Source organism: Heterodontus francisci, chromosome 11 (genome assembly GCF_036365525.1).
Source record: "Heterodontus francisci isolate sHetFra1 chromosome 11, sHetFra1.hap1, whole genome shotgun sequence".
Lineage (NCBI taxonomy): Eukaryota > Metazoa > Chordata > Chondrichthyes > Heterodontiformes > Heterodontidae > Heterodontus > Heterodontus francisci.
In genome coordinates, this window is record NC_090381.1 from 21,642,044 (window position 1) to 21,660,130 (window position 18,087).

General features: G+C 41.6%; 1 protein-coding gene across 5 annotated transcripts in view; it reads left to right on the forward strand.

The window, feature by feature from the left end:
* Positions 1-18,087, forward strand: part of pask (PAS domain containing serine/threonine kinase) — an 88,069-nt gene that overhangs the window by 24,158 nt on the left and 45,824 nt on the right. For all 5 annotated transcript variants that reach the window (XM_068041789.1, XM_068041787.1, XM_068041788.1 and 2 more), the window contains exons 8-9: positions 7,701-7,879; positions 9,418-9,586. In XM_068041789.1, coding sequence (XP_067897890.1) covers positions 7,701-7,879; positions 9,418-9,586 — 348 coding nt within the window. The remainder of the gene's footprint in view (positions 1-7,700; positions 7,880-9,417; positions 9,587-18,087) is intronic.

Below are 18,087 nucleotides of genomic sequence, written 5' to 3' on the forward strand. Positions count from 1 at the left end.
GATATTGAATATCTGAAACAAAAACAGAAAACTCTGGGAATACTCAGCTAGTCACGGCACCTGTGGAACGAACAGGATGAGCAGCTTTTCAGGTGTACACCTTTTCCTCAGAGGTCTAGAAATTGTGCCTTTTTAACGGCACTTTGCAGTAGTGATAAACCTGGACATGTAAATTGCATCTGGCTGAGGGTTTTATTCTAACAAATATTCCTTTCCAGTTTATACATAAAGATGCATTTATTTTGAATTTTGATACTTGATGGTTCTGTGCTCGATGTTAGCAGCTCATGATTGAAAGTTGCTTTTTTCCCCCTCTAAAATCTAAGTTGCAGGGTCTCTTTCACTAATTAGATCACCGAACTAAGACTAATCTGTGGCTACAGTTCCAGCATATTGGATCCCAGAACCATCTCTCATTTGTGATTGATTCAATGAAGCAAAAATGTTCTCTGGTTTATGGTGACAGAATTGTTTCTCACCCATATCACAGTACACCTGAAAATAAATTAATATAACCTACCAGATAAAAAAAGGTCTTGTGCCTCAGTAGCTCCCCTCACATGCCTTCCAAACAGCGCCCCCCCCCCCCCCACCACCATCCCTCCAGTTCTTGTTGATCCTCTCTCTTTCCATCAGTTCCCTTAACCCATTGATTTACCTACTTCATCTTCAAATTTTGATCTGATGGCCTACATCCAAAAAATTTCATTTAATATAGATTCATATGCATGTTTTACACGTGGGTCGGGAAAAACAACAAGTAGATACATATACCATGCAGGATTGTGTGCTACTGAACAGGAGAGAGACCTGGGTGTTTCTAATGTAAATAGAATGTTCGGATGTGCTGCCAGGCCAACTTAAATATCAAACGGAAGAAGACTTGATGAAAAATATACATCCATGGTTAGACTTCATTTAGAATACTGTCCAGTTTTGCTCCTGTCACAAAGTATCAATGGGTATGTGTCGCCATCAAAATAGAAGGAAAAGGAATCTCGCAAGGATGCATTCTTTTTGTACATGAATATTTGAACAATCTATTTTTAATGCATTTATCATTTAGATTGGATTGTTCTCATTTGGGCGTATTTTTATTTTATAGAACACTATTTCTAATTTCTGGTTTCTATGCTTACATGGATCTGATTGTTAACTGCTTCCTCCCATAACCACCATGGTGGCTGAACCTGGTTAAGGTTCAGAGGAGGACTACTGAATTAATTTCTAGGTTAAAGGCCCTTAGTTACAGCCAAAGGGTTAGGGAGCTCTGGCTGTTTGCTCCAAAAAGGGTAGATTTTGAGGAGGTTTAATAGATCTTCAAAATAATGAGAGGTTTAGATTTGGCCAAGTGGATAGAATATATGAATTGGATAGGTTAGGGGCATCCAGTAGACAAATATAAATTATGTAAGCACAGGCTACGTTAGATGTAAGCAGTGTATTTTTTTGGTGCAGTTATTGACCATGGGAACAGGTTGCTAGCTTGTGCAGTGAGTGTGGATTTGCTGTTCAATAAGAGAGTCGGGTCAGTTCCTGACTGTGGTCGACATAACTACATATAGAAGGTAAATGGGTATTGAGGGATGTGTCTCCTAGGAACTGATTTGATCAATGGGTTAGGGGACCCAATGTGCATAGAGAGAATTAACAAGAATTGGGTGTGGTTGGAAAGGGGCTGCTGAGGCCTAAGACTTCCCTATCTAGTATGTTATAATAATCAATGTGTTTTTCTCTTCTTTTTTTTTGCTGCTCCCAGGAGACTGTGGGTGATGGAGGGTTTGGCAGAGTGTGTGTAAGTTACATAATGACGATATGAAAGTGGCTTAATAGACCAGCTGGTCTGTTGCATTCTTTCATTTCATATGTTCATAGAAGCTTTCCGCTGTGTAGTCCAATCACCTTGCAATATGTCGGAGATTACAATTGGGGTCTCTCCTGTTTTAGCATTATAGAATCTTGCAGCACAGAAGGAGGCCATTTAGCCCATCGTGCCTGTGATAGCCTTTTGGAAGAGCTATCTAATTACTCCCACTCCCCTGCTCTCCACAGCTCTGCATATTTATCCCCTTCAAGAAATTATCCAATTCCCTTTTGAAAGTTAGTATTGAATCTGCTGCCACCACCCTTTCAGGCAGTGCATTCTAGATCATCATAACTTGCTGCATTAAAAAAAAAAGAAGTCATCTCCCCTTTCTCTTTTGCCAATTATCTTAAATCTGGACTCTGGTTACCGACTCTCCTGCCAGTGGAAACAGTTTCTCTTTATTTACTCCATCAAAACTCTTCATAATCTTGCTACTGTTTTTCTATCTGTCTTCTGATTTTGATTTCTCATTGTGTCTTTTTGTTCATTTTTCTTTTTGGTCTGTGCTCTTCCTCCCATTTTCTTTTCTCTCGGCTGATTGGTGGTGTGGCTTGGAATGGAGCTGCAGGACACTTTCAGCAGTGGCAGGTGAGGGGGACGTGCAAGTTTTAGGCCTTGACAGCTCCCTTCACATCCCTTCCAGCCACACCCATCCTTGTTAATCCTCTCTATTTCCATTGCTTCTCCATACCCATTGATTTCCTGCCACTGTTGACCCCCCCTTTCACTTTGTTCAGCTGCCTCCCTGCTCAGTGTTGTGTCTAATGCCTTGGTCTGTTGCCTAACCCCTTGCTGACTGTAGCTTTCCCCCACCCCCATTCATGCTCTCCAACCCGTCTTCCTCTACTCCCTAGCGTACAGAACATATTTTCCACCCCCCACCATGTGTATATCCACTGTCAGTAAATGGAAGCATGAGCTAGATGCACAGTAATGATCGCTCTGCTCTGTGCCAACAATGTACTTTAACCACAGCCTTTAAAGAAAACCAGCTACTGCAGCAATGTCAACTTTTCCACTTCTCAAAACAACCGTCCTGTGGCCTCACTGAATGAAATTGTCAATTTAAGATCAAATTGTAGTCAGTTTTTGTAGCCTTGCACCCAGGAAACAGAATTGAAAGTGTTCCAGATTCAATTCGCTTGACATGTTGTACCAGAGCGGATGCACTTCCTTTGCAGCGTCTAGTAATAGAAAGCAGACACTGTGGCAGTATAGTCAATAGAGTAAAGGGTAAGGAGGGGAGGAATTTCAGAAATGTGTTTGGGAGAACTTTCTTGACCAGTATGTTCTCAGCGCAACTTGGAAGGAGGCATTGCTGGATCTGGTGCTGGGGAATGAACTGGGCCAAGTGGTACAAGTGTCTGTGGAGGAACACTTGGGTAAGGGTGATTATCGTATCAGAAGGTTTAGATTAGTACTAGAGAAGAGCAAGGAGCAATCAAAAGTCAAACTTCTAAATTGGAAGAGGGCTAACTTCAGTGGGATGAGAGGGATGTAGCTAGAGTAAAATGGAACCAAAGGTTGATAGGAAAATCTAACGGTACAGTGGGTAAAATTTAAGGACGAGATATTTCAGATACTGGCTCAGTACATTCCAACAAGGGCGAAAAGTAAGGGAACCAAAGCCAGAGCTTCTTGGGTGACGAGGGAGATGGAGAATATGATGAAACAAAAAAAGAGGGTTTATTTATTCATTCACTGGATGTGGGCATCACTGGCTAGACCAGCATTTTTGCCCATCCCTAATTGCCTTTGAGAAGGTGGTGGTGAGTTGACTTCTTGAACCAATGCAGCCTTGGGGTGTAGGATAGGAAGGGAGTTCTAGAATTTTGACCCAGCAACAGTGAAGGAACGGCGATATAGTTCCAAGTCAGGATGGTGTGTGGCTTGGAGGGGAACTTGCAGGTGATGGTGTTCCCGTGCATTGTCTGCCCTTGTCCTTCTAGGTGGTAGAGGTCGTGGGTTTGGAAGGTGCTGTCTAAGGAGCCTTGGTGCATTGCTGCAGTGCATTTTGTAGATGGTACACACTGCTGCCACTGTCTTCTTTGGCCTCCTTATCTCGAGAGACAATGGGTAAGTGCCTGGAGGTGGTCAGTGGTGTGAGGAGCATCGCCTGGAGTGGTTATAAAGGCCAATTCTAGAGTGACAGGCTCTTCCACAGGTGCTGCAGAAAAATTTGTTTGTCGGGGCTGTTACACAGTTGGCTCTTCCCTTGCGCCTCTGTCTTTTTTCCTGCCAACTGCTAAAGTCTCTTCGACTCGCCACGCTTTAGCCCCCAGCTCTGGCGAACGCTGGCAACTGACTCCCACGACTTGTGATCAATGTCGCAGGATTTCATGTCGCGTTTGCAGACGTCTTTAAAGCGGAGACATGGACGGCCGGTGGGTCTGATACCAGTGGCGAGCTCGCTGTACAATGTGTCTTTGGGGATCCTGCCATCTTCCATGCGGCTCACATGGCCAAGCCATCTCAAGCGCCACTGACTCAGTAGTGTGTATAAGCTGGGGATGTTGGCCGCCTCTAGGACTTCTGTGTTGGAGATACGGTCCTGCCACCTGATGCCAAGTATTCTCCGGAGGCAGCAAAGATGGAATGAATTGAGACGTCGCTCTTGGCTGACATACGTTGTCCAGGCCTCTATGTTGTGGTAAAGGGAGTGCATGTTGAATGTGGTGGATGAGGTGCCAATCAAGCAGGCTGTTTTGCCCTGAATGGTGTTGTGCTTCTTGAGTGTTGGAGCTGCATCCAGGCAAGTGGAGAGTATTCCATCACACTTCTGACTTGTGACTTGTAGATGGTGGACAGACATTGGGGATACAGGAGGTGAGTTACTCACTGCAGAATTCCCAGTCTCTTACCAGCTCTTGTAGCCACAGTATTTATATGGTTACTCCAGTTTAGTTTCAATGGTAACCCCCCACAGGATGTTGATAGTTAGGATTCAGCCATGATAATGCCATTGAATGTCAAGCAGAGATGGTTAGATTCTCTCTTGTTGGAGATGGTCATTGCCCACCATTTATGTGGCACAAATGTTACTTGCCAGTTATCAGTCCAAGCCTGGATGTTGTCCAGATCTTGCTGCATCTAGACGTGGGCTGCTTCAGTATCTGAGGAGTCACGAATGGTGCTGAACATTGTGCAATCATCAGTGAACATCCTCACTTCTGACCTTATGATGGAGGGAAGGTCATTGATGAAGCAGCTGAAGATGGTTGGGCCTCGGACACTATCCTGAGGAACTCCTGCAGCAATGTCCTGGGACTGCGATGATTGACCTCCAACAACCACAACCATCTTCCTTTGTGCTAGGTATGACTCCAACCAGTGGAGAGTTTTCCCCTTGATTCCCATTGAGTCCAGTTTTGTAGGGCTCCTTGATGCCATACTCGGTCAAATGCTGCCTTGATGTCGAGGGCAGTCACTCTTACCTCACCTCTTTATTTCTTTTTATTTTTTATTTTTTATTTAGAGATACAGCACTGAAACAGGCCCTTCGGCCCACTGAGTCTGTGCCGACCATCAACCACCCATTTATACTAATCCTACACGAATCCCATATTCCTACCACATCCCCACCTGTCCCTATAATTCCCTACCAGCTACCTATACTAAGGGCAATTTATAATGGCTAATTTACCTATCAACCTGCAAGTCTTTTGGCATGTGGGAGGAAACCGGAGCACCCGGAGAAAACCCACGCAGACACAGGGAGAACTTGCAATCTCCACACAGGCAGTACCCAGAATTGAACCCGGGTCACTGCAGCTGTGAGTCTGCGGTGCTAACCACTGCGCCACTGTGCCGCCCTCTTGAGTTCTGTTCTTTTGTCCATGTTTGGACCAAGGCTGTAGTGAGGTCAGGAGCTGAGTGACCCTGGCGGATCCCAAACTGAGGGTCACTGAGCAGGTTATTGCTGAGCAACTGCTGCTTGATGGCGCTGTCGACGATCCCTTGCATCGCTTTGCTGATGATCGGGAGTAGACTGATAGGGTGGTAATTGGCCGGGTTGGATTCATTCTGCTTTTTGTGGACAAGATGTAGCTGGGCAATATTACACATTGTCAGGTTGATGCCAGTGTTGTAGCTTTGCTGGAACAACTTGGCTAGGGCCGCGGCTAGTTCTGGAGCACAAGTCTTCATTACTATTTCTGGAATGTTGTCAGGGCCCATAGTCTGCAGTATCCATTGCATTCAGTTGTTTCTTGATGTCATGTGGAATGAATCGGATTGACTGAAATCTGGCATCTGTGATGCTGGGGACCTCAGGAGGAGGCTGAGATGGATCACCCACTTGGCACTTCTGGTTGAAGATGGATGCAAATGCTTCAGCCTTGTCTTTTGCACGGGTGTGCTGGGCCCTCCCCATCGTTGAGGATGGGGATATTTGAAAGGCACCTCCTTTTAGTTGTTTAATTGTCCACCGAAAAGAGGGTGTATGATACATATCAGGTGAGTTTATCAAGCAAGAACCAGGCCAAATACAATAAGTTGAGGGGGAAGTGAAGAGGAAAATAAGACTGGAAAAGAGAGAATATGAGAATAGAATGGCAGTTAACATAAAAGGAAACCCAAAAATCATCACCATCTGGCATATAAATAGTAAGCAGGTGGTAAGAGATGAGATGACATTCTATTCTCATATTCTCTTTGCCAGTCTTATTTTCCTCTTCACTTCCCCCTCAACTTATTGTATTTGGCCTGGTTGTTGCTGAAGAACTCACCTGATATGTATGTTGTACAAGAGATGAGGTGGATCCTATTAGGGACAAAGAGTGTGATATATGCTTTGACTAGGAGGCTTGAATATTTAATGAGTACTTTGTATCGGTGTTTACTAAGGAAGAGGATGCTGACAAAATATCGATAGAAGTAGACATGGTAGAAGTAACGGATGGGATAAGAATTGATCGGCAGGATGTACTGGAAAGGCTGGCTATGCTTAGAGTGGATGAGTTGCTTGGTTTGGATGGCTTGCATCCCTGGTTGCGAAGGGAAGTGGAGATGGAGATGGCGGAAGGGTTTGACATAATCTTCCAATCATTCCTGGATATGGGGGAGGTACCAGAGGAATCGAGAGTTGCAAATGTGACATTCTTATTCAAGAAAGGGTGCAAGGACATTCTAGTTACTACAGGCTAGTCAGTTGAACATCAGTGTTGGGTAAGGTTTTAAAAAACAATCAGGGAAAAAAATCGACAGGTACTTGGAGAGGTTTGAATTAATTAAGGAGAGCCAGCAGGGATTTGTAAAAGGCAGATTGTGCTTGACTAATCTAGTCAAGTGTTCCCCAAGGGTCAGTGCTAGGACCATTGCTTTTTTGATATATATAAATGACTTGGTTATTGGAATACAGAGTACAATTTCAAAATTTGCAGATGATAACCAAACTTGACTATGTGACAAACAGTGAGGATGATACCAATCAACTGCAACAGGACATAGATAGGCTAGCAGAATGGACAGGCAAGTGGCAGATGAAATTTAATACATGACAGGTGATGCATTTTGGCAGAAGGGATAGGGAGAGGCAATATTGACTAAAGATTGTACAGGGCAGAGGGACCTGGGGGTTCATGTGCTTAGATCTTTGAAGGTGGTAGGACATATTGAGAGAGTAGTTAGCAAAGCATGTGGGATCCTGGACTTCATAAATGGACTTGATGAGCCGAATGGCCACCTCCTGTGCTGTTATGACTGACTCTATTTTGTCTGAAGACTAGATGCTTTGATACTAATTTGTTGGATCCTCAGATATCTTTCAACCCTCTGTAAATTATTTTATGATGCAAATATACTTTGTATGAAAGGTTTCATTTTTTTTCCCCAGCTGAATCTGAGGAAGATCAGGCAATCACTGGCACAGAGGTGGTTTTCTCAGGAATTGTGTGGGTTTTCACCACCATCAGTGGACTGATCACTCTCCTGCCAGATGGAGCAATCCACAGTTTGAATAATAACTTTGCTCTCATGTTGTTTGGTTATGAGAAAAGGGAGTTACTGGGCAAGGTAAGATTTCCAAAGGCTGTTGCTTCAGTGAGGCATACATGTACTAGTATCAGAAATTCCAGCTTAGGAGGCCGATCATACACCTGGCCAATCATGTTTATGCTCGCTCTTAAACTGGAGCAATTTACTCTAACCCCATTCCTTTCCCCTTGTATCCTTTGTATTCTTTCTTTTCAAATATTTATTCAGTTCCCTTTTAAATTACAGTCTCTGCTTCAATGGCCATTTGTCTTAATAGCCCTCTGAAAATGTTTTTTTCTGACCTCCCCTTTAGTTCTTCTAATCATCCTCTCTATATGGCACCCTTATAACTACATCATTTACTTTCTCAAAGCCATTCATAACTTTGAAACTCTTATTAAATTCCCTTTTAATCTTCAACGTCTCAGTGAAAAAGCTCCAATTTTCAGCCTTTCTTCATAACTGTGACCTCTCATTCCCAGCATTCTAGTGAATGTTACCTTTTCATGACTAAGATTCTGCAAGGGAACATCTTGGCAATACAGAATGTGCAATATTTCAACATGACTTCCTTTTTTATTTAACTTCTCTATGTATAAAGCCTCAAATTCTATTTGCCTTTCTGTGTGCTTTTCTACCTGCATTCCAAATCAGTGAATATTGTATAATAGCAGACCTCTCGTGGCATTGCTCATGGTAGGTCACATCCTCATCATTCCATAGTGCCAAGATGGTCCCTTGCAGAATACTATGAAGGAGTGAAAGGATTTCCCTTTCTTTATCAGTTTCTTCGTCCTCCTTTGTTCTAAAATCCTCCCAATCCTCAGGTTTGCTACTGCTTCTAGCAACTTTATAGACCTTTTCTTTTAATCTTATACAATCCTTAACTTCCTTTCTTATCCACGGTTGACTGCACATGTTGGCCTGAAAATTGAGTTTTTGGGTTGGGGATGCATAGAACGGCAAAAAGAAATCTGCTGGAAAGGCCCAGCTGAAACACCCTAACTCGTGGAATGGAGCAAAAGGCAAGTCTGAGACCCTCTTTGACTGTTTTTAAGCTCTCATGATTGGTTCAAAAAATTCATTAACTAAAAAGCAAGCAGTTTTCATGCTCAATGAGCACCTTCACATGCCAAGGGCACAAAACTTTTAACTCCATGTTCTGGCTGTTTTATGGAAATGGTCTTTCTCAAATATTACTGTGCCTTCAATATAACCAAATAATCCCTTTAGTATTTATTAGGGGCATCACCAGGGAACTATTTTGTAGCGCTCATTTAAATTGCTGGGGAATTAAGAATCTCCTGTTCTAACTCTTTCTTGAAGGTTTCTGCCTTGAGACAGGACTCTTTGAATATTAGTGTACAAATAATGAAAGGGTTTGCTTGTAATTCTTTTATCTGCTATTTGTAACAGAATTGTTAACCCAAAATGAGTTAGTATTTCTGTCAGTAAAGCAGACAAAGAAGTCTCGCAAGGATGCATTGTTTTGTACGTGGATATGTATACGATCTGATTTTAATACATTCATCATTTGGATTGGTTTGTTCTGAGATGGAAGTATTTTTGTTTTCTAGAACATTACATTTCTAATTCCTGGTTTCTATGACTACATGGATTCGATTGATGGTTTTCTTCCATTACCACTCCTGGACGATGGTGCCGATGAGTTAGAGGTGTGTCGTAATGGCGAGACGAGTGAAGGAGGGTACCATAGTTACTCAGGGCTATCTGACAATGTGGAGGGTATGTTGAACATTACAATAGGAATTCATCACTTGTCTTCACCTCTATCTAGTTCTGTTAACCCTAGCACCTGCCCTGCTCCTGCTTTACTGCTGTAGTTGTAATACAAATTAGATGTGGAAGAAACAAGGCACCAGCAGTAATGATCTAAATGAATGTTTTTATTCGTAAAACTAATAAGAAAACACTCATATTCCAGACAGGTTAATGGGTAACACTTGATGCTTTTTGTAGGTTTTAAGTAAACTGATCTTCAGGTCTCATTATAAACTGTAGTTTAGACTCAAAGCCAATGACCATTCGGAGACGAGCTCCCTTAATGAATTAAAAAGGATTACCTTCACCAAACCATTCATGTTAAGTTGATACAAGTGAGGCAATGTGTACTGATCCTGATGTGGGACAGCATCAGGTCTTCAGACTCCCAAGAAGTCTTCAGCGCATCTTAAACAATGTTTGTACCAGGTAGTGAAGGATTTAAAACAGGCCCGCTAGTTCCTTGGGACTAGGTTTGCCAGTGCTCCTGAGAGTTGCTGTTCTCAGAACTCTACTCTACATACGTTGGTGGTAGTCATACGGTTGGTGTCACGATCCTGTTTTTTTTGTCGGGAAAGATGCGGTGTGTCTTTAAGACAGCAAAGGATCAGTACTTCTTTAAGACAGCAAGATCAGAAGTTACCAAGGAAAGTGCATCTTGATTGTCCTGGATACAACCATTCAGAGGGAGAACAAGCCAGCTTCAGAAGGTGCATATTGGTTGCCCTGGATACAGTCATTCAGAGACTGAGAACAGGATATGTAATGTTGTAACTGACTTTTGAAACCAGCTGAAAAACTGGCTTTTGCAGAGACAGTTGAGATACAGCTGGGCTAGCATGAACTGAAGAAGAGATCTCAGTCAATTTAAACTGAAGCAAGTGAATTTAAACTGATTATTTTTATCCCTCAAAATTCTAAAAGTCAAGCCAGATTGATTCTTTTGAAAGTGGTTGCGAGTTGTTGATCTGCTGTGGTCATCGCTGGAAGGAAGTGGAGTTTGAAGCATTGAATGTTGGACTGGATTCCCGAATTTCTCATTGGACCCTGGTAGATTGCGAGTGGACTTTGAATCAGAGGACTGTTCGCCAAGAGGTGTAAATCTACAATTTTTAAATAGTTTTATCTTGGTAGTTTTAGATTTTTCTAATAAATAGTTAATTTGTTGATATCTAAAGATACCTGGTTTGGTTCGCCTCATTCGGGGGTTAATAGATTGTTCAATTCAGCTGTGGCTTTCTTTGATTTGGGAAAGCTTAAAGTGAAATGTTGTACGATCTGTGGAGTGATGAGACTGAATTGACAGTGCGTTGCTCCCACCGCAATCAAAAATCATATATTTTGATTGGGGGCTTTGTCTTGAGCAGTCGTTTCATAACATTGGGGACTCATCTCTGGGATAACATATTTAAATTTGGGGGTCAATTGGAACCTCGATTGTTGAGATTTAAATCTAACGCCAATTACAAAGAAATAAAAATAACCAGGTCTCTTATATAATGTACAGTCTATACCATTGTAATGGCATTAGCGGTTGCAGCAGAGTTTTTGGGAAAGCAGAATGTTTCCCTGAGTGACTTGATAACATTAACTAAGAATAAATTAAAAGAATTGGCAGCAAAATTGGGGTTAGAATTATCAGGTGCCAAAAAAGCAAAGATAATTGACATAATAACTCAACATCTGGAATTGAATGAAGAAGCAGAAGAAGAGGAAAGGGAATACAAGAGACAAGAAGGTCGTACGTCAGAGGGTAATGCAGTGGAGTTGGCTAGGAATCAGTTAGAAATGAAAAACCTGGAGTTTCAATAGAAAAAGCAAAAGCAATAAGAAAACTTGAATTGGAAAAAGAGGAAAGGAAGGAGAGAAAGTGAAAGTGAAGAGAGGGAATTTAAGTTAAAAGAGATGGAATTAAGACAAAGGGGTAGTCTTGAATCCAGGAAAAATTCGTTCAGGAAGAATCTGAATTTAGCTGAGGACCCAGCAAAAAGTTGTTTAAATTTATACAAACTCTTCCTAAGTTTAGGGAAAGAGACATTGAGGCATTTTCCATTTCTTTTGGAAAAATAGCTGAACAGATGAAATGGCTGAAAGAAAGCTGGACACTGCTTATGCAGGGCAGGTTGGTAGGCAAAGATCCTGATGTTTATGCCATGCTTCCTGAAGAGGCTTCTGCAGATTGAAATGGCAAAAAAGGCTATTCTCGCTGCGTATGAGTTAGTCCCTGAAGCTCACCATCAGAAGTTTCGGAACTTAGAGATTGGCTGGGCAGGCATATTTAGAATTTAAGAGGGTGAAGCAAATTACTTTTGATAGTTGGATACGGGCATTAAAGATAGAAACCACATATGAGAACCTTCAAGAATTGATTCTCTTAGAGTTTAAAAACTCCATTCCTTCAGTAGTGAGAACTCGTGTAGATAACCTGAAAGTTTTGAAAGCTAGGCAAGCAGCAAAAATTGCTGATGATTTTGAGCTTGTGAATAAACCAATCTCTTTTGTCCGTCACCCCTGTAAACCCGAGAAGAATAGAAAGTGGGAGAGTGAAAGGAAGCCGAGTAGCCGGGGACAAGCAGGAACGGCTGAAAATGCCCCAGGATTCCCTCCTCAGGTCAGAAAGGAAGTTGCTGAGGGTAGAAGTGAAGTTCGCAAACCAAAGTGTTATCATTGCCACAAAACGAGTCATCTTCTTTCAGAGTGCTAGATATTACGAGGTAAAGCCATAGAACTTATTGGGGTATGCAAAGATAGTGCAGAGGAACAGACTCTGACTGAGAGAATGGCAGACCAGGCTATAGTTTTAATGACAGCTGTGAAACCAGATACTAAAACCAGAAGGAGTGTAGAGGTTAAGAATAAAATACCTGAGAGTTATAATGAATTTCTGTCTAAGGGGAGAGTAATTCCATATTCTGTAAGTGAGGCAGAAAAACCTATCATTATACTCAGGGACACAGGAGCAACCCAAACACTCTTGCTGGGGAAAGATATAAGGTTTCCACCAGAGAGCGCCTTGAATGCTAAAGTTTTAGTTAATGGAATTGCTGGGGAGTATATACCCATACCTTTGTATAAAGTACACCTAGAGAGTGACTTAATATCTGGGATAGTAACTGTAGGTGTTGTCCACAGTTTGCCAGTAAAGGGAATTGATCTACTCGTAGAAAATGATTGGGCTGGATCAAAAGTATCAGTTTCCCCTAAAATCAGAGGAACCAAATGAAATTAAGGAAATGGAGCAATTACAGGAACAAGTTCTGGGAATATGCATAAGCCAACATTATTATTACCCGAGCAATGGCTAAACAGGATCCATTGTCGGAGGTAAAAGGGGCGCAATAAATAGATAGTCAAGTATCTGAAACCTTATTTGGGGATTTAGCTAATCCAAATGAGATGTTTAACAGATCGTCTATTATTGCAGCACAGCAAGCTGATCCAGAGATATACCGAATAGCACAGACGGCTCTGTCAGATGCTGAGACGAAGGCTATTATATGGCAAACGGGGTTTTGAGGAGGAAATGGAGACTGCCTCTCAGACCTGCCAACGAAGATTGGACAGTTGTTGAACAGATAGCCGTACCACCTAAATATCACCAAGGGTTATTAAGGTTAGCACACGACATTCCTTTTACAAGATATAGGGGAATTCGGAAGGCCAAATCATGCCTAAGCCAACATTATTACTGGCCAGGCCTTACAAAGGATACGAGACAATTTTGTAGGACATGTCATACCTGTCAAATGGTGGGAAAACCACAACCTACCATAAAACCAGCACCACTAGTTCCCATACCAGTGATTGAGGAATCATTTAGCAGGGTATTAGCAGACTGTGTAGGACTCTTGCCAAAAACAAAAGTGGGGCATCAATACATATTTACTGTCATCAATATGGCTACTCAATTTCCAGAGGCCATTCCTTTGAGGACAATTACTGTTACAGCAGTAGTAGAAAAGTTAACCCAATTCTTTACGAGATATGAGTTGCCACTTGACGTTCAATCAGATCAAGGTTCTAATTTCATGTATAGGATATTTCAAGAAGTCATGGGCAATTTTGGGAATAGACAGTTGAAATATTCAGCATATTGCCCACAGTCACGGGGAGCTTTAGAGAGATTTCATCAGACTTTCAAAACGATGATTAGAGCATACTGTCACGAATATCCACATGACTGGGATAAAGGACTAGACTTTCTTTTATTTACTCCCCGAATGAGTCTACAGGCTTCGGTCCTTTAGAATTGGTTTATGGACATGAAGTGAAAGGTCCTCTAAAACCTATAAAAGACAGATTCTTGGAACAAAAGAATGAATTTTCGATATTAGACTATGTATCTGTGTTCCAGAAAAGCCTCACAAAAGCTTGCTGTGTAGGTCAGGAACACCTTAAAGCATCCCAAGCCACTATGACAAAACGGGCAGACAAGAATGCAAAAGCCTGTGATTTTCAACCAGGGGATGAAGTATTAGTGTTACCATTACAGGGAGAACCATTAAAAGCACGGTTCAGTGGCCCATATAGAGTGATCAAAAGAGTGGGTAAGGTAGATTACTTGATTGACACCCCTGATCGCCGGAAGAAGAACTGGTTGTGTCACATCAATATGCTAAAGCAATATTACCACAGGGCGGAGAATAAGCCAGTACAGATATGTCAGGTACTCGGGACTGTTGAGAAGGAAGAGAATCGTGAAGATGAGGCTGAAGCAGGCCTAGGAAAGTCTCAGATTGAACGTCCAACTATCAGATTAGCGAATACAGAATGGCTTGGAAAATTAGACAATATGCTTTCGCACTTAGAGGCAAAACAGCTTGAAGATCTAACCAGGCTTTTCACGACGTTCAAAGAATTTGTAGGGCTAAGCCGGGATGTACAACCTTAGCCACACATGATGTGGATATAGGGGGAGCCACTCCTTTAAAACAACATCCTTGCTGCTTAGATCCAAGTGGAAGCGGAGGTACAATGCATGCTGAACGGCAGCTTAGTTGAACCTAGTCAGTATAGCTTGGAATTCACAGGTGGTCTTGATACCCAAACCTGGTGGGACAGCTCAAGCTTGCATAGACGATAGAAAAGTAACTGCGGTAACGAAGGCAGACCCCTACCCAAATTCTCATTTAGAAGACTGTATGGACAGACTGGGCAACACCATGCGTCTTAAAGAGACAAATGTGTTGGAGCGATCCTGTCAAATTACTTTGACGCCCCAAGATAAGAAAAAAATCAGCTTTTGTTACACTGGACAGCGTTTTCCAGTACCAAGTGATGCCACATAGGTTAAGGGGTACTCGAGAAACTTCTCAGAGAATAGTGAACCCAGTAATGGTCAGTGCTCCTAGCTGTGTAGTTCACCTGGCTGAGGTGATGGTCAATAGGGACACTTGGAAGGGAAACATAAAACAACTGGGAGACTATGTTTGGAAATTTGAAATGGGCTAATTGGGACAACCTTTTGAAAATTTAAAGCCAAAAAGCTCTGGTGGAACATGTTGCTGTTGTCCTAATGTTTTAGAAAAGTGTATATCTGTAAATGTGGGGGAAAAAATTTATTGGAGTATTTTTCAATTTGTATTTTTTACATTGTAATGAAATGTATTTCGGGAATGGTGCTTCATTCCACCAGGGGCAGAGGTGTCATGATCCTGTTTTTTTGGGGGGGGGAAGTATGTGGTGTGTCTTTAAGACAGCAAGATCAGAAGTGACCAAGGAAAGTGCATCTTGGTTGCCCCGGATACAGCCATTCAGAGACCAAGAACAGGATATATACACTGTTGCGATTGACTTTTGAAACTAGCTGAAAAACTGGCTTTTGCAGAGTCAGTTGAGATACAACTGGGCTAGCATGAACTGAAGAAGAGATCTCAGTCAATTTAAATTGAAGCAAGTGAATTTAAACTGATTATTTTTATCCCTCAAAATTCTGAAAGTTAAGCCAGATTGAATCTTTTGAAAGTGGTTGCGAGTTGTTGATCTGCTGTGGTCATCGCTGGAAGGAAGTGGAGTTTGAAGCATTGGATGTTGGACTGGATTCCCGAATTTCTCATTGGACCTTGGAAGGTTGCGAGTGGGCTTTGAATCAGAGGACTGTTCACAAGGACTTTATTATTAATATTTTTAAATATTATTTTATCTTGGTGTTTAAGATTTTAGTTTTTTCTAATAAATAGTTAATTTGTTGATATCTAAAGATACCTGGTTTGGTTCGCCTCATTCGGGGGTTAATAGATTGTTCAATTCGGCTGTGGCTTTCTTTGATTTGGGAAAGCTTAAAGTGATATGTGATCTGCGGAGTGATGGGACTGAATTGACAGTGCGTTGCTCCCACCGCATTCAGAATCATATATTTTGATGGGGGCTTTGACTTGAGGGGTCATGTCATAACATTAGCTATGTACCAATTGTAGAAGGACCTACAATGTGTAACCTGTCTGGATTGTTGTGTATACCTGACCTATAGGCCAAATCTTTTAATGTGAATTTATAATTACCCCACTGATATAAATTTTGTTGGTCAAATGCCTTTTTTATTTGGAGTGTGGGATTTCTATCGTGCTTTTAGAATTGTATTCCAAGATTCCATCTGTTTGTGAAAACTACATGTTAGTGGACTGTTTGCAAATGAATTAACCACATGCTCCATAGAAGAGCACTGTGAAATATGGTTGAGTACTTGCAGTGAGGCAGCTTGCAAAGGACTTATGAGGAGGATAGCAGTTTCCACGCTTCCACAGATTAGTTAGATGTTGAGATTGGGAGGGAAAACATGGGGGCTAGACCTATCAATCATTCAGTCAGGTGGTAGAAGATCTCGCCAATTGTTTTTAGAAATTATACATTTTGGGAGAAGTAACGTATATGAGATAAAGATGTAGCAATATTCATTCCTGACCTGCTTGGGATTATTTCTACTGCTGATTATTTGCCCCAGCCAGATTTAACTGCTGCTGAAACTTTTTTAAGTGCCAATTACAAGACACTAGCTTTTTACAAACAGTGGAAGGATATATTTAAACCAATTTTGAATTTAGAAGTAATTACCGTAACATGAATAACCATCAGCAAGTTTGCCCCCTGTTGTCCCTCTGGTAAGATCTTTGCCAGTATATGCAATAAGGAGAGTTTTGATGATAAATCTGGGAACAACAGTAAACCACAGCCAGCCAGCCCTCTGCAGTCTGAGTTGCTGGTCAGACTTGAAATTATATGCTTTTTTTAATCTTGGGATATGGGGTATACTGGCAAGTCAGTATTTATTGCCTATCCCTAGTTGACCTGAGAGCATTAAGTGTAGAACATATTGCGTGGCACTGGAGTCACGTGTAGACAGACTGGGTAGGGGGCAGGTTCCCTTTGTGAAGGGCTTGAGTGAACCAGCTGTGATTTTCACAACATTCTGGTAACTGTCATGGTCATTTACTGGTGCCAGCCTAATAATTATCTCATTTATTGAACTCAACTTGTTAACTTGCCATGGTGGCATTTGAACTCAGATCACTGAGCAAGCTCCAAGACCAGTCTGTAACTTTGTTGATTTAACATTTACACCACAATAGTTCATCCTAAAAGAAGCAATGCAACAGCATCGCCTTTTTTGAAAAACACACAATTTCTGCAAACATTACTTGTGTTTACCATGTTATTATGCTGCTGTAATTCACTAAAATGCACCCCTTTCTATAACAAACATGTTGCGGTCCTCAGCAAGTTTTAGTGAGGTTACTGTGTTAAAGGCCCAGTACTGGGCAAATTGCAGCACTGTGAAGATTGAACAGAGTGCCGAATTGAACCTGTTCTATATTCAAAGCAGCAATATTTCTATTCATATCTGGAGCCTGAATGCACCTGAACAAAGAATTACCTTTGAGAAGGTTACTCTTAACGAAGAAGCTGAATTAACTACATATGTTGATTAGTGCATGGTGCAGTATTAAATAGAGCTTTAAGGGGAAAATAGTGAGACATGACTGAATTTAAAAGTGATTGGTGCAAAACATCCCATTGGATTCCTTTGAAGCAAGTTAAGGGTTAAGTGCTGAGTCTGGTCTGTGTGAATCTGTTCTTGATCAGAAATCATTTCAGCAGCACAAATCTACTGCAGTTAGTCTCTGGAATGGAAATTGCTCTCTGCCAGAAATTTCCTAGTACTTTTTTAAAATAAATGTAGGAATGGGGGAGGAAAAAGTACTGTTTTGGATTTTTTGAATTGTTAACAAAAATGCTATTGGTGGTGCCCTTGCCTGGTTTATGTTGGTCCTCTTTTCTCCTGTTTAACACAATGAGAGCATGTGAAAATCTTGTACTGTGCAGTCACTGGGAATCCAAGGTACGACTGAACATAAAATTTAAGTTAGCGTAAATATTCAGAGACCTGCCTGCTCACATTGTTTTCAACGGGTGAATATTTGTTTTGGCTTGTAATACAAATAGGAATGCTCTTGTCCGTTGCTGACTGA